General features: G+C 41.8%; 1 protein-coding gene across 1 annotated transcript; it reads right to left on the bottom strand.

Moving 5' to 3' along the window:
• Positions 1-15,575: 15,575 nt before the first annotated feature.
• LOC147619480 (NADPH:quinone oxidoreductase) lies at positions 15,576-18,607 on the bottom strand. The gene is made up of 3 exons (XM_086773164.1): positions 18,299-18,607; positions 17,206-17,394; positions 15,576-16,068 (listed from the first exon to the last, which is right to left on the bottom strand). Exons 1-3 carry the CDS (start codon positions 18,477-18,479, stop codon positions 15,767-15,769), a joined length of 672 nt encoding a protein of 223 aa, XP_086629290.1. The 5' UTR covers positions 18,480-18,607; the 3' UTR covers positions 15,576-15,766.
• Positions 18,608-23,891: the final 5,284 nt, after the last annotated feature.

The raw sequence follows: 23,891 nt of genomic DNA, 5'->3' as shown, positions 1-23,891 counted from the left end.
ATCCCAATTGTCCCACCAAGGTACATTCATTGAACCTATGCTTAGAGGAAAAAGCTAGTCGATGGTTCATCACATTGATGCCTACGATCAAGACCAACTTCAAAACCTTGAAATCAACCTTTATATATGGCTTTTCCAGACAAGGTAATCGGTGGAGGGAAAAGCTAGTCGATGGTTCATCACATTGATGCCTACGATCAAGACCAACTTCAAAACCTTGAAATCAACCTTTATACATGGCTTTTCCAGACAAGGTGATCGGTGGAGTGCACCAACAGAACTCTATTCAATTGAGCATACCAAATGAATCCATTAGAGATTTTATTCTTCGGATAAAACTCTTGGACTCACGTTGTGAGTCATGGGAAAAATTAAACGATGTTCAATTGAAGAGATGTTTCATGATGGGTTTGAAGAATAACAGCTAAGAGAGGATGAAAACCTTCAAAACCAGACATCCTTAATGCCTTTACAAGTGAGGAACGAAATGCCTTGTGTTGAGTGCAATCACAACGACCATCCCAATACCCATTGTGCATTCCCGTTCTTCTATACTGCATATATTGTAAGACCCTTGACCACGATACTAAAAAGTATCCCACTTCATCCATAATTGACTCAAAACCTCCATCTCTCGTGCAACAAATAGAAACAGTCCAAAGGGTAGAAACTGCCTAGGAAGCAATTAATCAAACACTTTAGTGTTTCTATTGTCGTGGACCTCACAAGGTGGCAAATTGCATAGTTTGGAATACTTCCATGCCCATAGCCACTGACCACTTGTTGCGACCCATGTGTAAATGATGTAGCATTGAACACACATTCTAAGATTGCCCAAGATGAGTTGCGTCAATGCAACTCGTCTCACAAAATATAACTCTTAACATCTTAAGTGTGCAAAACGGGTAATTTTCCACGGTGCCCTTGAATGTGTTTACACATTTACAAGCCAAGGTATGAGAAACAGTAAAAAAGAATGCAAAAGACAATACCTTAACATGGGTAGAAGAACATGCTTTAAAGCAGAACCCGAAAGAAAAAGAAAAACCTTCTAAACCCAAGAAAAACAAGGGACTACAAACTATCGAAACCAAGGTCGAATTAAAAAACAGGGAAAAGGAGCCTGTAGAGGACATAAATCCAAAAGGGGACATAAGCACAAAAGAGCCAAAAGCTATACAAGATGTAGAAGCATCCACCTCAAAGACCACCACATAAACCACAAAACCCATATGTGCGACACAAAATACAAAAGCCCAAAAGAAAATTCAATCTTATCGCATGAGTAAACATAATGAAAAATTGACAAACTAAAGAAAGTCAGAAAATGAAACAAGTTCTAGTACGTCACTAAGTGAGGATAAAACAAGTTCTTACTCTTCACTCAGTGCACCACATAGACCAATCAAGAAACTAGAACCCACCCAACGAGTCCTTTGAGACATATTGCACGAGAACTATACACTTGAGAAAGCACGTGAGAAATTCTATAATTTCCTTACAAGATTAAAACAGTCTCTCAAAACCTCATTTAGAGGAATGCTCTTCTCTCATGATGAAGCCAGCATCACATCAGCACTTGCACCTTTAAGGACTCAACCTGAGTTATGCCAAGACATAAAGAACTCCATAGAACAGGACTATGAGGATTCGCAGGTTTCCAAACAAACCTCATTAAGAATTGTCGGAGGGCCAAGTGTGCTAGTGTACACATTTGGTACCCTTGAAAAACCTGAGAGCTAAAATGAGGATGAAAGTGATTGGGAATATGAAACAAAAACGGGATCTAAAGCTGAAACAAAAACTGAAATATCCATGGTTTCTTTGTTAGTAGATTCTATCAGGGTATGGTTGGATTTCCCTACAAGCAATGATGTTAAGCACAAACGCGCATTGATTAGTCCTCGCGCTAGTCATAACATCATGACAATAGACACTTGGGTGTCATTGGGACAACCTAAACTCATCCCTACAGACAATAGTCTTGCAAGAGGAGCCAATGGATAAAACATTGATATTCTAAGTTACTTTAGCTACACTGCTCAAACAATCAATGGCGATATGGAATTTACAGTCCATGTTATCCTAGATTCCCTTGAGTATGATGTCATCCTTGGTGGAACTTGGAGAGGTGAATCGTTGTATTCAATAGATGAATCCATGCAAACAGTCACCTTGAACACTCCTGCAAGCAATGTATTCCATCTCACGGAATTACACTTCACGGAATTACCCTTCACACAGAATTCCAGTTCACGACCTGCACTTTCACGAAAACACCATTTCACGGGATTAACTTTCACAGGTTTAGGCCATCTCACGGAATATCCCTTCTCACGGGCCAAAAAACGTGCAATCTCACGAGATTAGGCCATCTCACAGAATATCCCTTCACGCGGCCAAAAAACCTGTAATCTCACGGGATTAGGTCATCTCACAAAATATCCCTTCACGACAAAAAAAGCATGCAATCTCACGAGTTTAGGTTTCTCACGAGTTACAGTCTTACGGCTTAAGAACCTGCACTTTCACGATTTAAGCCTCATTCTCAAAACGGATTAAGCTATCTCACGCATTAACACTTTCCCAACGATATTCAATAGCCATTATACATTTGTTAAGCTTATTGCTTACTATTCTTTTGGCTGAATTAATGTAGCCAGCTGCTTCATGAGTACATATCTATACTCATGTGTATAGGAGAACATTAGCGCCAAAGCCTCACCATCGCCAACTTCCAGGTATATCCCTGGATGGGGGGGGCCATGGTATATCTCTGGATGGGGGGGCCATGGTGGGCGAAAGCCTGGTCAAAGGTACAACTCATCGCCTGGAATTTTTCTTCAAATTACAAACCTCTCCAAACAGTGCTACCATCTTCACAAATCAATGATCTTCAGTCCTCCTTAGTAAAGATATCTATATTAGCCTCGCAAGTCGACGTAATTCTTTCAATCCTTACCAAAACAAGTGGCTACTTTAACACAGAGTAGTTTAATAAGAGTCTCTATGACTCAAGTCTTGTACTCCATGTATCTCTGCTTCATACGAGCACTTAAATATACATAAGAACATAAAAATCACATGGGTAGAAGAAGACAGGAATAGGTCCTCCTCCTCAACAAGATTTGACAAGTATCCTACCACACAAAGGGACATCATCGAAGGCCAATTTATTCAAATGATGAAGGTCGCTTCAATGAATCAAATGAGGAACTGAGAATCACCACCTCATTCTAATGATTAAGTCTATGTTCCTCTGGATCCTTCCCTCTATTCTTTCCCATTATTAACATCTCTTAGTGTCCCCACACTAACATAAATCACATGTAACCCTGCTTATGATTGCCAAAAACAAATCGAGAAAAAAAAAAAGAAAAAAAAAGGAGAGAGAGAGAGGCTCACACAAATATAAAAATGCAAGCATTTGCAAAAAACCCCACCCCCCACCCCATTAAGAATTCCCAATAAACCACTAACCTCTTCATTCACTAACTAGTTTTTCTTATTCCTTCTGGAGGAACAAAGACCATTGAACATCACCAACATTAAAGCCATCGACAAAACTTATATTTTCTCCCCACACAAAGGTCTTCAACGCAATCACGAGGCCGTGATCGCCATTAGGAAGGGGGGGATGCTAACCCAATTCTAGGGTTAACAAGATCTACCGCCATCATCTTACATCAAGGAGTCACGATAGATACACCAAAGGGTCATACATTCAATATATGAAGCAATAGTGTCCAAAGCTGCAACTTGGACGAGCGTCGCGTCCATAATGGTGTGACGGAGTATTTATGGCGATTCTCGCTTCAAGAGCATGTGGTAGCAAGTTAGGATGAAGTCCTAAGTGATGTACTTCATGGATATATTATGAGAGTAGTCATTGTAATAGCATTAGGCCTCATAGGAGCCTAAAGTGCCCAGTCGACCACAGTTTAAGTGAGTGTGAACACGTATGGCTATGTATATAAGTGAATATCTCTCATAATACAACAGACTCTCTCATTGTGCAATTGAGTCTTGCTCTTGCTAATCCTCTTGCTAATCTCTCTCCCTAATGCACGCTAGTGAGTGTGTGTGAGTGAAGTGAGGTGAGAGAAGGGACGAGTACCTGTAGTGCAACGCGGCGGTGTGACAACGCCTATGGGAGGCGTGGTGGAATTGCTTCTCAAGGAGTTGTAGAGCTTGGAGATCTTAAGGGTTATGAGCTCGGCCATTGGAAAGATCCTTACGACAGTTGCGGTTCACCAGGTAATCTCTTTTTGGATGTGTTTCAAAGAGGGTCAGGGTGAGCCTTGAGATCAAGCTTTTGCTGCTAGTCAACAAAGAGGCAAAGGTAAATCCTTTTCTCAGGGTAGTAACAAGCCAAAATCAAAGTCATCGAGCAAGTCTATAGAGAATGAAGGCGAAAAGCCAAAGAAAAAGGAAAAATGTAACTATTGTAGGAAACCTGGTCACTACATTAATGAGTGCAAGAAAGGACTGGAGAAGGAGAAAAAGAAAGACTCAGGTATGGCTAATGCGTCAGCTAATGTAGAAAACAAAGAATCTACAAACTATGCACATAATGATTGGGCTTTTATTGTGCAGTATAGTTTTGACCCTTCGTATAAGGATGTATGCATGGCTGTTTTACAGATGTACATGTCTGGTATTTTGATAGTGGTGCTAGTAAGCACATTACTTCTAATCACAATTTGTTCTCATCACTTGAATTTGCTCCACAAGGAAACATTGTTACCTATGCAAACAACTCCTCATATCATGTGTTAAAGGAGTCGGTAAAATTGTTTCACTGCTGCAAATGGTAGAACAATCACGCTTTTAAATGTATTATATGTGCCAGGGATTAAGAAGAACTTGTTATCTATTTTTGCTATTATTAAGGTTGGCTGTGGATGACAAATGTATTGTTCATGATCATAGTGACGACAATACAATTGTTGCTTCTGGTACTTTGTCTCTTGGCCTTTATAGGCTATATGTATATGAAAGACAAAGGCATGATGTATGTATAGTTTCTACCACAAAGGTAATGGGTGATGCTAAGCTGTGGCATGCATGCTTTGGTCACTTGAACTTTGGTAGTTTGCTACATTTGCATGTAAATATGACATGGTGTCAGTTGCCACATCTTGACTCCACTTGAACTTTGGTAGTTTGCTACATTTTCATGACAAATGTATTGTTCATGATCATAGTGACGGCAATACAATTGTTGCTTCTAGTACTTTGTCTTATGGTGGCCTTTACAGGCTATATATATATGAAAGACAAAGGCATGCTGTATATGTATAGTTTCTACCACAAAGTCAATGGGTGATGCTAAGCTGTGGCATGCATGCTTTGGTCACTTAAACTTTGGTAGTTTGCTACATTTGCATATAAACATGACATGGTGTCTAAGTTGCCACATCTTGAATCCCCTATATAAAACATGTTTGTGAGGGTTGTATTCTTGGAAAAATGCAGCGGGCATCATTTTCCAAAGATGGTTCAATTAGAGCTGTCCAAAAATTATAGCTTATACACAGTGATGTATGTGGTCCTATGAGGACACCATCTATTGGGGACTAACTCTATTTTGTCACATTTATTGATGATTATTCCACATATACTTGGGTATATCCATTGAAACAAAAATAAGAGGTTTTTATGTGCTTTAGGCACTTTATTGCTATGGTTCAAAATGCTTCTATATATAAGATTGGTACCCTATGTATTGATTGAGGGGGAGAGTATATGTCTAGGAAGTTTCATGCATACATGGCTAATCATGGGATAAAACACCAATGTACTATGTCCTATGCATCTCAACAAAACGGTATAGTTGAACGTGAAAATAGGTCTCTCATAGAGATGACACATTATATGGTCAAAAGTTAAGAGAACTTTACCTCATGGTTTCTCGCTAAAAGTGGTCATGTGTGCAACATATGTTTTGAATAGGTGTCCTATCCATAGAATTGCAACCGCAAAGGTTTTAGAGAACCCACCTCCTACAAGACCCACTCACAGTCTGCAACTTCTGCTTTGGGCAAACTCAAATCAACTCAAACAAAGCTTGCGTTGTCTTCTTCTCACATTAAACAATCACATCAAACATCTCTAGAACTGTTTCATCCCAAAAAAACCATACCTCTTTCGCTCCTCATGATTCTTTTTCTCTCTATGCCCCTTCGATCTTCTTCTTAATTCCTTTCTCTACTCCCTTCTCAACGTACAGCTCACATAAAATCCAATCTTCACTGTCTACAGACTTCTTCTTCCAAGTGTCTCCTATTTTAAGCTTCTCTCCATAGCCTCCCACAACTTTTGCCTTTCTTTTAGTTTCTCTTTGCTACATAAAAGTGTACTTTGCCACTATTGGCTAAGGCGGCAACAACTAATTTTACTTTTTTTGGAAAATGGCCACGTAACAATTACCCTTTCTAAGGTTTCTAACCATACATCCATGATTTATTTTGTTTTTTCTTGGGTTAGGATGGACATTTCATTTGGGAATTTTCTTTGAGCTCAAAAAACCTATCAACATCTGAAAAAATCACCATGTAATCCTAACCACCATTTCTCATGCATAGGAGTTCAAACGAATCAATGCACAAACGCAAGAAACAAATATCTACCATTTTGTGGCACTTGGTAATATAAGATAAAAATAATGTGAGGACGTAAGTCATGTGGAATCATGCCGCTCACTTCCTGCTATAGTGAACGACACTTAAGGATATATCACAAATGTATTAAATGTATCACAAATGTATCAAAAGTGTATCATAAATGTACCACAAATGTATCAAAAGTGTATCATAAATGTATCGCAAATGTATAAAATGATTCATAAATGTATCACAAATGATAGGCAAAGAAAAATGTGCCAGAGAAAAATTTATTGGAATGCATAAAATGAACGGACACACTATAACAAAAAAGGAAATTCAAAAAACATTGAAAGTCTTATCACGCATTGTGGTGATTTGTTTGTAGTTACCTTGATCGAAGTAAGTGTTGAGCATGAAGAGGTGGAGCCCGTAAAGCGTAGACAGAGTGTAGACAAGATTGTATAACAATTGAAGTACTGAAAGCGAGAAGTCGAATGACATATGTACACATTAAATAGTTACGATGTGAAATTCTTACAACAAATGCATGTGTGACATGTGTCCACAATGCATGGTTGACACGTGTACACAATGCATGGTTGACACGTGGCTCTAATGTTGAGATATCGAGCTCATCTAGTGAGGCGGTGGACACTGATGACCCGCCTGGGGGATAGGCCCCACACTTACACCACTGGCATGGTTGGTGAGACCATGGGTGATATGCGGCCAGTGGGATGACAGGCTGTGTGTGACAGCCATTCTAAAGACTGGCATAGTTATAGCGTCAGCTCATTTAGTTGGGTTCACACTATAGAGAACCCTATTATGTATTTGGTTGAGTACCTTTCATGATAGGGGATGCATCGACTAAGGGAGCCTAATTACACCAAAAATAGCCCTCATAAATTGTTTTGTAAATTGTGAAGGACATGAGGTAGATGCATCGACAAACAGTTTGCAATTGATTAGGCTAGCATTGGCAGGGTCACCCCAAGGGAAACCACAAGGCCCCAACGAGTTTTGTGAACACCCTCAACAATATGGTACGTAGGCCCATCGATGCAATACTTGAAAGAGAGACCTCAATAATATGATACGTAGGCCCACCAATGCAATCATGGAAAGGCACACATTGAATTGCTGAGGGTCCTCACAAGACCCTACACCAAGTCCCCAAAGTACTCCAAGCACTATGAATCCCATGTCTATACACCTTTTGGTTGTTTGTTGTGTGTGTGTGTGGTGGAGTGGTCTTGGAAGAGAGCTTCACTATTTTTTCTAGTTTATTTTGATATTTGCATCACTGGAATCATCAACGTGAACGAGTAGGTTGGTGTTCTGTTTTTCTTCTTTTCAAAAATTCATAAAAAAGTGAAAAAATAAGGAGTCATTGATTGTGCCTTGAACTTGTAATACACTCCTTAGGTGTGGCACAATCATTTTGGAAATAGTTGGAAGTATTTTGCACCCAGAATCACATTAGTCAACGCGGGAAGTTCCCACATGCAACTCCAGGAAAATCGTTCATGACGTGAACCGTTTTCTGCAACTTCACGCTGTGAACCACTCCCGGCATTAATGCCACGACGATTAAACGTCGCAATTCATGGGGTTACCTTGCCAAAAATAGGTAGCCTTATCCTAACACCTTGCCAAAAATAGGTAGCCTTATCCTAACACCTCTGACACCACAAGGTCTAACAAAATTAAGAATCGTAAATGTGCAGAAAATCGTTCATGACGTGAACTATTTCAGAACACTTCACGGCATGAACCATTTTAGAACCCTTCACACGACGTGACCCATTTTAGAACCCTTCACACGACGTGAAATATTTTTTAGTTCATGACATGAACCAATTACTTTTCACTACATGAAACCTTACCTCTTCAACGACGTGAACTTTTTTTGCAATTTCACGCCTTAATCAAATCAAACTCACGAACTTCGTATAGTCAGATTAAGGCTAAGGAAGTCTTGGAAAAATTGAAACCCATAGCAAGGTAACATGGAATTCTGATTCCAAAAGAAAAAATTTTAAACATGTGAAAGTGCAGAAAATCTTTCATAACGTGAACTGTTTTTTGACACTTCACGCCACCGTGAACTATTCTTTGCAACCTCACGGCCTCAGAAATAAGTTGACAGAATCTGATCAAAATTTTATCGAGATAGCAAAATAGCTTATCAAATCATACATACATGCACTTAAGGTCTGGAAAGCTCAGCAGAGACGATCTTACACCTAACGATAGTGCATCAAATCACCCAGGATCTTCTTATAAAAAAAGTGTGGGTTCAGGCTACTCAGTATAAGCACTCACTTGAGTGTCTTAAGAAATCTGACCACAGTTGAAACTAGTAGTGAAGAATCCATGGAAGAAGGGCTGTGATACTCTAGGTTTGGGAAAGCGGAGAAACCACCCTCCCCAACTAGATCCAACGGTATCATTGATATCGCCCAAGGATTTTTTGGTCTCCAAACTAGCCATGACGAAGAAGCGCAATTTGCGGGCATGGGTCCATCAACCAACACTTGGAGTTGGTCTAAGGCAAGAAGTGCCCATCCAAATGTCAAATTCGAGGCTGTCAAACACTGGCACCCCATGAATGAGAAGAGATGGAAAGTAAGGCCAGGACGGGTCAAGTATTCTTCCTAACCTCAGAGGAAGTAGAGTTAGATCTAAAAATGATCAAAGTGGAACCGTAGCTAAGAGAGTTGAGCTTAAGGAAACAAGAGCTCGATACTCGAAGGGCGAGAGCCGAACAAAAGGAGATGGGAAGTGTAAACTTCCTCCAATCACGGGGTAAGGAGCCGGAAATAGTCATGGGAAGAAGTGAGAGAGAAATTCCAAACTTAGAACCCATAAATGAAGAGCCCAAAGCGGAGGAAGGGTTTGTAACCCTAGAAGAAGAGGATAACCTAGCAAGAGCGACGGGCAAAGTGGAGGACCATCTGTACACCATAAAGGACATCAAGCAGATGATCAATCATCCTACATTCCTACAGGACATGGAACTCTTAATTCTGCAAAGGCGTACAAAGGAGGCAACTAATGATGAGCCATTCCAAATTGCAACGGTAGGACCATCCCATAGACCGGAGGTGCCTAGAAGAGCCAACATAGGAAGAGGGCGAGGTCTAGGTAGGGGGGGAGCAATTCCTCAAAGACCAAGGGTGGATCCAACCATTGGATCGTGTCAATGTGCTCGTGTGCGTTCTTTCATCTTCCTAAATTGCACAGCATAGGTGATTAATCATATAAAACATATGACACTAGTCGGAGGGATTTGGCAGTATTTGGCTTCTCTGTATAACATGGTATCACCCATGAAGCGGATCTCCTTGGAAGTTCAGATGCGGCTGATGGATCCTGCAAAGTCTTCGACGATGTGGAAGCACATCAACAAGTTGTAGGCTCTTTAGCAGGAGGTTCTTCAAGCTGGGAAGGAGATATCTTCAGAGGACATGGCCATCACTTTGCTCTCTCATTTGACCTCTCAGTACTCAGCATTTTACTCCTCTTTGATCACCAGTGACAGCTCAACACCATCACGTGGGAGGAGCTTGTCCCTATGGTCTTGGACTAGGAAGAGCGTTTTACGAACCCTCCACAGGAGGGCAGAGGTTCTGAGGCCTTAATTGGCCATCAGTTAAAAGGTCGCAGCAAGGGCAAAGGGAAGTCTTCACAGGAGAAGTCTTCCGAGCAGGAGCCCGACGTGGATTGTGATGCCTTTAAGGCAAAGAGGACCTATAACAATTGGCGAGAAAGTCCAATATTGGAGAAAATGTCCTAAGCGGAACACTGAGAAGAGTAAAGATTCCTCAACAGTAATTGTGAGTGAAGACCCCAGCTTTTGTGCACTTAGAGATTATGGACACTGGCGTTTCATCTTCTTCGAGCAGGGAGGCGGTTAGACTCAATACTAGGGACACTCGGGATTGGATTCTAGACAGTGGTGCTTCCAGGCACATTACTCCTTCCCGAGAGTTATTACATGATCTTCGGAGGTATGCATGTCACATCTTGATTGGTGACAAGTCCATTGTCCTTATTCACAGTGAGGGCAGGTTAGAGATCGTTCTTGATGGCAGAGGGGAGAAGCATTCCTCCCAGGTTCTTTTTGTCTCATCTCTTGGTTTTCATGTGTTGTCAGTGCATGAGGTTTGCAAGACTAGTATACAGGTGGAGTTTGAGGAGCATTTTGTTGCTCTCCGGAACAAAGCGACATGCCAGATTATTTGGGAAGGTGGAGTGGAGAATGGGATTTACAAACTCTCAGCACTCTCTTACAGGTGATGGGTGGCAGTTTCGTGTGATGACCACTTGAATGTGGATACGCTTCACCAGGCTTTCCGAGACCAGATGGTGGATGGCTTGCCAGATGTTGGCAGCAGTAGGCAGGAACATTCCAGTTCTTGTGTTCATCAGTCAAAGGATTCTTTACAGGTGAACTATGCTCTGATGTCTCATATCAATTGGGACAAAGAGCTTCTTACAATTGAGGACGCTCTTTCCCAGGGGACTTGTAGGAAAGCCAAGTGGAAGATGGTGACTTGTTGCAGGTGGAGGTGGATGTTGCGCATCCTCTAGGCTTTGAGGTTCCAGGTTCAGAGGGGGTGATTTATAGGTTCCAGAAGGCCTTGTGTGGTCTTCAACAGGTTCCCAGGACTTGGCATACCAAAGTTACAGTTGATGATCCTTGTGAGCAGGTTGATGCCTCTTTGTTTCGAAAGCGGTTTGGTTCATTGATTTGGTTGTTGAACACCAGATTGGACTTGAGCTTCCCGGTGGGGCTGTTGAGCTCATTTCTTCGGACGCCTTTGAAGGCTCATTGGGACGTAGGATTGCAGATCTTGCGGTTTCTGCAGTGTACGAAGGATCTTGGACTCTGCTATGATACTAGAGAGGGAACGACAGATGGAGTCAGACTCCATGGTTGGAGTGATTCAGATTGGGAGGAGATCCAGACATGAGGAGATTTACATCAGGCTATTGTTTAATCCTCGGCTCAGGAGCTATTTCATGGAGCAGCAAGAGGCAGCCAACTATTACCTTGTCGTCTACAAAGGCAGAGTACCGGGCTGCTTGTGGTGCTGCTTGTGAGGTGGTGCGGTTGAAGAGGTTACTTGGCGAGATTGGGTTTTCACATGAGAAACCCACGGTCATCTAGAGTCACTTTGTTCGTGAGAAGTTTTTTGCTGATGACATCTTGCTTGACGGAGGACAATGTGGCGGACCTCTTCACGAAGTCTCTACCTCACGCTATGCTTCGACAGCACTCCGGCTCACTGGGGTTAGTCCTACATCCAGGAGCTGAGAGGGGGTGTTAGTAGTCATCTCATGTCTGTATATTATTTCACAGAGGGCCTTGTTGTGGGTGTGCCCACCCTGTACCTTTTCTCATTTTTCCCCATCTCCTTGTATTTTTTCCCTGTTTTCTGTAGTTGTGGGACAGTAGATACTAGCCACCTATGCTCAATTCTAGATGACTGGATTTAATCTAGAGATATACTTGCAGGGTTGGCATTGACAAGGTTAGCTGCAGGTGCATGTATTTGTGTGTGCTATGAGATGTGAGATGTGAGAAATGAAAAAGTTGTCATGCCTATAGTGAAATATGCAAGTGTCGTGCATGGGCAATGGATAGGTGTGCCCGTGTGTGTGTGGGGGTGGGATTAATTTTTAGAGGGAGGAGGGCGTTAATATACATGCAAATACGTGTGGGCGTGTATGGCGCGTGACGAGGTGCACGTGCATGTGTATGCATGTGTGCACATGTGCTAGCGCGTGTAAATGTGGATGTATGTATTTGAATGCATGCATGCATGCATGTGTGCACGTACATGGGGGAAACAATGTGTATGTGCATGAATTCAAAAGTATGGACACGGTGTAATATGCAAATGTGCATACGCACGTGCATGAAGATGGATGCATGTGTAAGTGCAATTGTATGTGCACGTTCATGTGCACATGAATGTGTGGGCATGCGTAGGGTGTATGTGCATGTTAGCCCGTGTGCGCGCACTCCATGATGTGAATCACCCTTAGCCGCCATAACACTTCACCTACCTTAGGTCTTCACCCACCTCATGTTTTTTTGTTGTATGGGCAGTCACGACGATGGATTTTCTGTGAGCAAAAGGGCTGCAATAGAAAACGCTGGGTCTTCCCTCATGTTTTTTTGTTGTATGGGCATTCACGACGATGGATTTTCTGTGAGCAAAAGGGCTGCAATGGAAAAAGCTGGGTCTTCTTCTTCCTTCTCTTTCTCTGTGTGTTTCTTCCCAAGTATTTCTCTCTGTTAGGGCTGAGGCCACTAACACATTGGCGACCCACGTTGCTAGCAACCCCGACTGCAACACCCTGTTGGCGATGAAGCTAGGTGTGGAAGAAGACACAAGGATGCAGGAAGGAGAAGCCATCGCTCTCATTGTAGTTGGGTATTAGCTGTCTTGCTTGCTATTCTGCTTACAAACCCGAAAGCGGATCGGGCATTCCGGATCAAGCCGTCCGCTTGATGAATCCAAAGGTGGAGCAGCCAGTTTCGCAATCATCTCGTTCATCATACTGAGCCTCTCCACGGTTTGACGAGCGGGAGGAGATTGCTGCGTCTGGGCTGTAATCCGAATGTTGAGGGCAGCTGCCATAGTCCCGGTTCAAAGCCATAGTGGGAATCCCCAAGCTAGGTCAAGTTCAGATGCCGGAGGAGATTTTCTCACAATCCAGCCATGGACCATCTCAGGTTTGAATGCCGGTTTGCCATAATCTAGTCTTGCTTGAATGGCTAAAAAGAACAAGAAAGAGTGTACTATTTGCTTGCACCAAGATCATTCCACTAGGGAATGCCCATACATGCGTAACCCATGTCTCAAGGAAGGGGTATGCATCAAATTTTGCATGCCACATCTATGCAAGAAGCTGTACCAGATTGTCAAGCACTTCCGCAATGCAACCGACTATGCTGAAATGGAGGAAGCATAGGAGGAGTTGAAAGAATTTTCCGGTTTGCTCGAAAAGGCAGAGCAATGGCATGCAGATTGTGATGCGAAGAGAAAGAAATCCTACTCTAGCATTCGTTGCATTCGAATGTTGCAAGAAGCGGTGGATGAGTTGAGTGATGAGTGATGAGAAAAACACTGAATTCTAGGGATCGTGCAACCCGAAGGGGTAAACCAAGAAAATGTAGTTGAACATATGAACCCTAAGGTTCCGAGATTCACAAACAAAACTTTCAGCTTGAAGATGACCTAGTTCTTGACCTTCAAGTTCACCTTTGCGATAGGGATTCCCTTGAATACCTTTAGCACTTCTGTGAATATAAGATGATTATGCCTTAAGTCATGCTTCTATAGTCTTCAAGGAGGTTGGTCAATGCATTCTAGAAGGTCATCGGATTGTTTACTTAATCCTTGCGACCTATTTTCCAACCTATAAATAGGCACTTTTCACATGGAGTTGTCCACCTTGATTCTATTGCTGCCCATGGCCTGGCCGCCTACTGAGATGACCCTTAAGGGTTGGTCGACAAAGCCATTAGCCTCTCTAGGGCTAGCCGACTGGCTACCTAGGCCTTATGGCCTGGTCAACCAAGGCAACCTGGCCCCAACTTGGGCTGGCCGACTAGGCAAAAGCCCTTTTTAAAGACTGTTATGGACCAATGCCATAGCCCATGGGTTGCCCCCAATGGTAGCCCAAGAGTAGGACAACATGAGTAATCCCATGGCCCTGCTCTACATACATTTCTAAATGCAACTACATGCTTCCCCAGATGCTTGGCATCAAGCTACAAGCCAAATACCCAAAACACATGTCATCATTCCAAAGGGTGACTCACATTACGGATTAGCATTGCTTTGTGTGTGGGACTTCCACACCTCACCTTGGATGCTTACAGTGGAACCTTGGCTGACTCGTCCGAACTAGAGCTCACAAGGACCAATTTCCACTCTAAGTCCTGCACACCTGCTTGTACAAACATGTCCATGTGGCATCTAAGTGAGAGATACACATAACATCTAAGCTACTAATTCAACAATGTATTATTTTTATTTTATTTTTTAAATGCATGAACAAAAATTGACACTTCGGAGTGAATTCCACTTCTATCACAATTAGTAAACTAATCTTTGGATCAAAGTAATGAAATCTAAGCTTTTAGACTCTTATTTTATGCAAATCACCAATGAACCATAACTTTGTCCTCCCAACAAATGATTATAGAATGCTCTAGTACAAATAAACTTCAAAGAAGAACCAAAAGCAACAAACAATGGCTTCAAAACCATATTTTTTTCGGAATGTGACCTCGTAATCATATTACCGAACAATATTAGGTTCACAATAGCTTGGAATAGACAAAAAAAGTTCTACGCTAGTCCTTAACAACAGTGCCAACTATGTTCAAGTTAAGAGCTTATCTCAGCTTTGCCTTGACATGTGTTATTGAGTCTTGTCTCAAAGCCACAAATGCAACTTCCCAATGTAGGTGCACTAACTCGTCCGTTGTGTCCTTTTACTCCATTGTTACACATGATCATCCCTCTATTACTAGTTCTAAGCAACTATGTGCACTACATCCGTAGACATTCCCTATTTGATATTAAGCTCAAGATAAGGCCACTTTATATGTTCTATTCTCATCTTACAAAAGTTAAGAGCAAGTAAGATAGTAGAACACCTTACAATAGGTCAACTGGTTAAACCATGTAAACCTACGGGATGGTTAACTCTTGCCTTGGTGTACACATTCAATATAAGCACACTTATTATGTGCATGGGTATTTATCTCTTCACTCATTTTGTCGAGGTGCATTAATTAAATGCCGCTTGATGTGGCCATTTCATTAATATAAGCTATTACCTCAGGTTATACAGCACAAAAAACTTATCGCCTTGCCAAAAGAGGGACCCATAACCAGTACTATGTAGTGGCATCTTTTAAGTACACCACTGTGATGACAAAAACGTCAACATGATTTTCAATTTCACTAAAAGTGCTAGGCTTACATCAACAAGATCAAATAGACAAAAATCAGAAAAACAAAGCTTGGGATAAAGAAAGAACTCCAAAGTACCTTGAGGGAAAAGAAAGGATAACAACATATTAAAGTACATATATCCCTGTGGGTTACACACAGAACTTAGCTTCATTTACTTTGAAGCCTGAGAGTCCATTCCTGCAATGCCAATAAAAGGGCTTTGATTCGTTCTTTTGTGTCTTCATGTACAAGAGTGCCATCTGAATCAAACTTGGTGGGAGGCTCGAACGATCTGACAAAAAGCTCTGGCCTGTTCAGAAAGTGCAGATCCAGGTACACACCTATCTGCCTTAAATGGTACTGGCTTCTCCCTCCTCCCATTCCACCTCCGGCACTCATTAACGCAGCTGGCTTATCAGCCCAGCAATTCGGGCTCCGGGAAGCCCAATCAATGGCATTCTTTAGCACACCTGCAAGTTAAAGGCAATCCATGATAGGGTTTCCAAGAAATAAAATGAAAATGTTATAAGTTAGCTGAGGAACAGATGAATGCGACTCTCTCCAGGTGAGCAAGAAATCTGAAAATGTTATACTGTTAGCTGAGAAGCAGATGAATGTGACTCTCTGGGCAAGAAGACTGGTAGCTAGACATGCCCAGGTTAGCGAGAGAATCTTTGTTAGCCAAGTATGTTTAGTTAAGCAAGAGAGACTATGTTAGCCAGATAAATCCGAGTTGCCTATAAAAGCTATATTACCCACATGTGCTGACATCCACCAGCTGTGAGCATTTCCAATGGTCCAAGGGCCTACAGTATTGGAATATGCTGCAGGAAGAAATGGGTTCTCTGGGTGACCCTAGAAACTTAGTTTCTTTTGTTGGCCTTAGCAAATCTAGGTAATGGTGTTTTTCTGCTATCCGAGACTCTCAAATCTGGTTGGCCAATTACTAGATAGAGCACCATACTGCTTGGACAGCATTAGCCAACACAAGTGCAAGAAACAAAAAGATCAGAAGAACAGAAAAACAATCACGATCAAGTCCAAGGAGAACATTTTGCTTGATGTGACACAGTTCCTCAGCAAGAGCTGCATATGCTCCAGTATTAATGATGTAATAATACCAACTATAAGGGTCCAATGCAATGCATACACAGCGGAAGGATGGAGATGCTAGAGTAAACATCGCCACAAAAACTACCAGATGAAAGCTATGATTGAGAGGATTCGGAAGGCTTCGTTCAATGTAAAGATAGCCGATTGAGGTGTTCTAGATGTCAAGACAACATGTCAAACCAACACAAACCCCCCCCGCGCACCCCTGCCCGCCCTGGTGCACCCCTTTCAAAATAAAACCTGCCTGTGAAAGCTGCTGGCAGCCATGTGCATGTCTGAAGACCAAGTGCCTACAGTCTCAGATCATTTGATGGGCTGGAATGCGGGTGGAGCTTTTGAACATAGTTTTTTTCTAGGCAACAGGTTAGCAAGACAAACTAGAAAACAGTTGGCCAGCTATGTTCAGATTTGCAACAAATACTTTTCTAAGGTTGGCAAGAAAAACATGCAAATCATAACAATGATAAGATTAGGCAGGGAGATGAATGACTGACCCGGAACAGAATAGTTGTACTCTGGGCATGCAAAGAGGACGCTGTTGGCTTGCAGTACCCGAGAGCGGAACTGTTCGACTGCATCTGGGAAGCGGCCATCTACCTCGAGATCAGTGTTGACAAAAGGCAACTGATTGATCTGAAGTTGCTCGATTTCCAAACCTGGAATGTCCTTGGAGACTTCAATGGCTGCAAAAGAAGCCAAAAGTCTGATCATATAAATATTCAAAAACTAAGTGTTTCCTGCTATTTGCTAAAGGTCTGAGGGTTAAGAAGCATTATAAAAAGCCAATAAGGTGATAGCTCAAGCAGTAGAGGTGTTGTCTAGGACCAGGAGGGTCTTGGGTGGTTCAAAACCTCACATGGTGTTTCCTCGGCAGCATCACCTACGGGTCGATAAAAACGCCCCTATGGCCGGTGAAAAATGGTAACTACGGGAGGATCCTGGGCTTAAGGACAGTCAGGAAAAAAAAGGCATTATAAAAAAACGTTTGGGTGTTTCCTGCTATTTGCTAAAGGTCTAAGGTTAAGAAGCATTGAGGTGATAGCTCAAGTGGTAGAACCAGGAGGGCCTTGGGTTCAAAACCTCACATGGTGCTTCCTTGGCGACATCATCCACAGGTGGATATAAAAAGCACCTATGGACGGTGACAAATGGTAACTACTGGAGGGTTATAAAAAGTGCCTGTGGGCGGTGACAAATGGTAACGATGGGAGGATCTTGGGCTTAAGGCCGGTCAGAAAAAAAAAAAAAAAGGCATTATAAAAAGACGTCTGGTATCATTGTGGAGAAAAACTGCAACATGGAGAAGTAGATCTGAGGCATTTGGCAGATCAGAGAAGAGGGGAAAATCATCAGATAAAGTAACAAAATGCAATAGTATTTTTCGAGAAACTTGCAATGTAGAGATACTCATGATCCAATGAAGAAATCAAGCAAGAAAAAATCCATAAGCTGGAAGGGAAGGTGGGTGGCTGGGTGTGGTGGTGGTGGGGGACGGTGGTGGCGGCCGTTGGATTTACCGGTCTTGAGCCGCTTATAACGGAAAAAATGTGCCGGAGAATACGATGGAAGACTGCCGGAAAGCCATACCTGCGCGGACTAAACCCTGGTTTGTGGAAGCCCGACGGAAGGATCCGGCGATGGCGACAATCTTGATGACGGAGGGGGCGTCGGAGTGCAGGCTGGAACACCGGATCGTGTAGGCTTTCGACATGATGCTCCTGTGTTGTTGCTGTAACAAACTTCCTGCTCGCAAGGCCGCCATGGCCATGGCACGTCTGTGAAACGGACCAGTCTATAAGGCATCACCCCCAAAAATTTCAGATCCACTTGAGGCTAAGGCCATGGCTTAATTTATGAATGAATGCTAAGGCTATGGCTTATTTTATGAATGAATGCTAAGGCTATGGCTTAATTTATGAATGAACGCTTGCTATGGCTTAATTTATCAAATGATACCAATCCAAGAAGTTGATGCTCCAACTAGGCGTCATACTATCTTATTTTCCACTAAACGAGAATTCTATTCTATTCTCTCTTTCTCATTCATCGTGCTGATAGTATGATGACGATCGTATTATTTAAAAGTTAACTAAGTATATGATTCGCAAAAAAACTTATCAAATTCAACATTAAAAAGTTGCAAGAATCTTATTAATTAATGAATTAAATTTTCCACTCATTGTGTCTCCCTATCAACATTATTTTTTTCAAGTAGCACCAAGGGGGTCATGTAGCCTTGAGGATGGTGGGGTGTTAAGAGTCCCTATCGCTAAATTACTTGATTAAACAAGTGTAATCCTTATATAGGCCCTTGGCTTCATGTTCGTATATTGGCCTTATTCACTTCACAACTTACCCATCCTACTCACCTCCACAAGTGGCCTACCCATGTGGCCCATGACCTCATCGACCTCACCTCACCCATGACATCATTGGAATTTACACTTTTACATTACAATCACCACATAAATCTAACTTTAGACCAGTCAACCTTTAATCAACACCATATAATTTGGCATTGCCATCCAAGCTAATTTTCAACACTCCCCCTCAATGATGTAGATTCTAAAAACCAAGGCACCTTTGCGAAAACATCTTTGTGTAACATGGCTTATGTCCACTAATTCTTGTATGGTCAAGGTCTCTCACACACTCACCCACAAGTATTTTGAACACCTTTTACCCAAGACCTCAAGAACAAAAGGGCCCATGGTACTCCCCCTTGTTGATGACATCTTGCACATTGCTATATCCATCTTTGGGGCTAGTCTTCATGCGTAATGAGCTTTGTTAGCCTAGAGGCCAGTAGAATTTGCTTTCACATGTGTGTAAGGATCATTTTTTGAGCACTTTATAGGGCCTAAGATGTTATGAGAATGTATTTTAAGCCCTCTTAAAAATATTACCCTCTTACATAATTCGAGGATGCTTGGATTGTCTTTGCGTTGTGCCAAATTATGTTAATATCATGGGTGATGCCATTTCAAATATTAATACATTTGGTGCACATGCTTGTAGCTTCCTATGTTTGTTGTGATTCTTAGAGTACTTACACCTAATGAACATGTGTGTGGTGATGGTTTGTATGCCTATGGAATAATTGTTTACCAATTTGTTGTTGGACATTTTATAGGTGCAAAGGACTTGGAAGATTGAGGCAAAAGTGCACAAGTGCAAGGATAACCCTTTCCAAGATGTGGTATTCCACGAGACCATCTTCAGCTCCAAACCCACCTTCCAAATGTCGACGATGTAGTGCTTGTGTTTTCTCAACTCGACAAGGTGGCCCTTTAAGGTTAGGCACATGGGCGCTCAATGCTCAACCACTACAAGAGAATGTGAATTCTAGCTATGAAGCTTAATCATACAATTTAGAGAGAGAAGGGAGTGAGAGAAGTGGTTATTATCTTGTTGTACGAATGTGGTTAGCTCGTGATTATACACATAGCTCACCTAGCAAAGTAGCCATGTTTTTAGTCGTAAAAACTAGAATTTGATGCCGTCTCACACTGTTGCACACATCGTGTACAACCAATCCCTTTCTTGATAAAGTCCTCCCTTATTCCTTTCATGCATGGACTCACCTAGAATCTACCATTTATCTCCTATTTCCCTTCTATCTAATCACTTTCATTCCCCTCTTCCTTCCACAAGCAAGCAAGAAATCTTTTCTCTTCCCTCTTCCAAGTCCCCTCTTCAATCTTTATCTCTCCTATCTAACATCCCCCCAATCCCTCCTATCTAATCTCCCCCCACTCTATCAAGCAAGCAATCAAGGCAATCTCCCCCCCACTCAAGCAAGCAAGCAATCAAGGCAATGTCCCCCCCACTCAAGCAAGCAAGCAACTAAGGCATTCCTCCCCCACTCCAGGAAGAAATGAAGCTCCATCATGACAAGAAACTAGGATGTGCTAGGGGTAGGCATGGTAGAGAGGTGATTAGAGAGAGATTAGATCTAGGGAGGCTTATAATACACAAGATAATCCATGACTATAAAGTGGACACCAAGATATGAACACTCAACAATATCTTGCACTATGCTTCTTCTTTTTTGTTAACCATACAATGAGAGGCTTCTAATATAGATACCCTCACATGTGGCATCCTTATCCTTGCCACCTTTCACACTACGTGACCACACTCCACATACTCTCGGCTTTCACAAATACCTTTATCAAGAACCCTTTTATCCTTGCAATTTTGCATTGCACCAGATGCAAATTTTATCTCTCAACACTCCCCGTCACAATGTTAAATTGGGAGTGACTAGTACTCCCCCTCAAACACATACATGGTGACGCTATATTTTTCAACATGACCCCTTGGTGGCACATTTACACACTTTAAGTGTGTACAATAGCACTTGTAAACAAGAACTTGACTCATCACCCCTCGGGTGGTTTATCTCACATGGAGGACTAAGAAATATACGTCTCATTTTGGCCATAGCCAGCCATAGCCAGGCAGAGGAACCATGTATGGACAAGTGTTGATGGGACATTTTTTAGTGTGATACAAATGCTTAGTAACATATGAACAAGGACGTAACATGGATTGATTAAATCCAATAATGTGCTAAAGGGTTTTAAACCTTATCTTCACAAAGCAAATTTGTGTTTGCTTTAATGCTACTAAAGTTGATTGCTCTTCTATGTTTATGAAGCATCTACTGCTAGTGAGAGGAAAGCTTTCTTCTCCTACGTGGGCTCCACTCTATTGCCACTTCCCTTACAACAATAGCTACCCTAACCTCTTTTATCAATTGGTTACTTTCTTGTGTGCGTTGAGCCTCTCTTTGGCTCACGACTTCTACACTAGATAAAATCTCGTTGCCGTTGCTCTGAGCATGTACTACTTGTTTATTCAGCTCTTGACTATGGTGATTGTGCCATGACCTGCACCTTTAGTTTCCTCCATAGCTATTATTGTGTGTGGAGCACTATCCTCTTGCTTTAGCTCAATGAGCTAATCTTCTCTCTCACCCAAGAGCTTCCCTCTTTAGCAGCTAGGTTGTTGCTCAACTCTTACAAACTCTACATTTGTTGCTTGCCTTTCATAAATTTGTGCTCCTTCTATTCCATGTCATCCCTACCTTTTTAGAAATGTCATGTGTTGTCCATACCCTGTAGACTAACGCCGCCTGAATATCTCCTTGGCTATTTACCATGCTTTTTTCACTGGAGTCTTCTTCTCCAACTTCTCCTTGTGGGTGTGCATGTTGTGGCCCCTACTCCTGAAACCTCTTTCTCAAGGCCCTGATCTCATTAATATGGCTCATTATCACTTCTTTTGCTTAAGTCTTCAAAAAGCTTCATGCTCGAAGCTTCTCTTCTTCTTGCTTTTGGGACCCTTCTAATAAAGTCTGCCATTTGACTCCTTGGCTACACTTGGCCAGCTCTATGAATTCCTCTAGCACCATCTTTGTTGGTAACAATAATGTAGCCCCTTTTTGCTTCAATTTGCCTCAACAAACCTCCCATTTGAGGTTTACACAGCCATTATTATGGCTACATTGATCTCCCAACTGAGCTCCAAACATGCTTTCTCCCTACGTGCTAGAACTTTAAAGGGTGCTTCTCCACAAAGTTTCTCTCAAGAAACCAAACGTGCTAACCACAGTGAAAAACCTTCGATGGTCTCCACATGTAACTTTTCTCTTCTTTGATGAGCAAATTACCAAGCACAACCCCTTTTGGTGTGCAAAACTATGGATTGCAATCTTAGCCCATAACTTCTTATCTCTCTCTTGGATAAGCTTACACCTTCTCATGCTTTTTGCCCAAGTGCAAGAGCCACGGGATCCACTCATCCCATCAATTAGCAACCCTTATTAAAATTGAGTATTCTCCTATGCCCAAATCAAACTTCATGATGAAAAATTCTAATACTTTTGGTGTGCAAAACTATGGATTGCAATCTTAGCCCATAACTTCTTATCTCTCTCTTGGATAAGCTTACACCTTCTCATGCTCTTTGCCCAAGTGCAAGAGCCACGGGATCCACTCATCCCATCAATTAGCAACCCTTATTAAAATTGAGTATTCTCCTATGCCCAAATCAAACTTCATGATGAAAAATTGTAATAAACCAACCTTCTTGATGAAACTCTCTTCTTGGTAGCTTCTTTGATGATGGCACAATCTCCAATGTCTTCATGTTGTTGAGATCTCCACTTGTAGACTCTATTGGTAGCATTGAAGAACCTCTAATTCTTCCAATGGACTATGTAAAGAAGCAATCTCACACACAATGATCTCCCTAATGATATGAGTGTGCTAATTCTCCAAAATTAAAGAACTAAACACATAAAACCCTAATCAAATGAATCAATGAGCAAATCTACTCTAAACTCTCTACCAATACCTAAGAACCTAGCATGGCTCTAATACCATAAGAAGAAACTAGGATGTGCTAGGGGTATAACACACAAGATAATCCATGATTAGAAATTAGACACCAAGATAAGACTTTTGTATGCCATATCCATATTCCACAAACAAGCATAAGAGTCAAAATGGTGTGCCTATGCTTTATATTATTTTTGCATCCTCGGGTGCTTTGGGAGTTTTATTTCTATGCATTGTGTATGCATCATTGCCACCACAAATGCATAAAGAGACATATATGCCTATGCATTGCCTCAATGCATAAAGAGAATGCATAAAAAGGCTTCTATGCATAGATACCTCTATGCATAAAGAATACATAAGAGGCCTCTACACCTATGCAAATAGAATGCATAAGAGGCCTCTATGCATGTATGCATAGAGAATGCCTTGTTGACATACTTTGCCTTGTTATTTATATTTAGGGGCCTTTTGTACACCTTATGCAAAGAGAATGCCTCGTTGACATACTTTGCCTTGTTATTTCTATGTAGGGGCCTTTTGTACACCATATCCACATTCTGTGACATCAAGCACAAGTCATAAAGTTGTCAAAAAGGTATGATCTATATTATTTTCCAATCCTCATGTGCTTTGGGGATTTTATCTTTGCAATTTTTATGCATCATTTCCTCAATGCATAAAGAGGCCTTTATGTGTGGAGACCTCTATACATAGAGAATACATAAGATGCCTCTGTACATATGCATTACCTCTATGCATCTATGTATAGATAATGTGTGAAAGACCTCTATGCACAAGAGGCCCCCATGCATATAGGCATAGAATGCATA

The sequence above is a fragment of the Cibotium barometz genome, chromosome 33 (assembly GCF_041138505.1).
Source record: "Cibotium barometz isolate CiBa-2024 chromosome 33, ASM4113850v1, whole genome shotgun sequence".
Classification (NCBI taxonomy): Eukaryota; Viridiplantae; Streptophyta; class Polypodiopsida; order Cyatheales; family Cibotiaceae; genus Cibotium; species Cibotium barometz.
This window is presented reverse-complemented; position numbering and strand designations above follow the sequence as displayed.

Coding starts and splice junctions, on each gene's coding strand:
- LOC147619480 (XM_086773164.1), bottom strand. CDS start 18,479: ATGGCCATGGCGGCCTTGCGAGCAGGAAGTTTGTTACAGCAACAACAC. Junction 17,395..18,298: donor CCAGGGTTTAGTCCGCGCAG/GTATGGCTTTCC, acceptor CTTCTTTTGCAG/CCATTGAAGTCTCCAAGGAC. Junction 16,069..17,205: donor GTACAACTATTCTGTTCCGG/GTCAGTCATTCA, acceptor TTTAACTTGCAG/GTGTGCTAAAGAATGCCATT.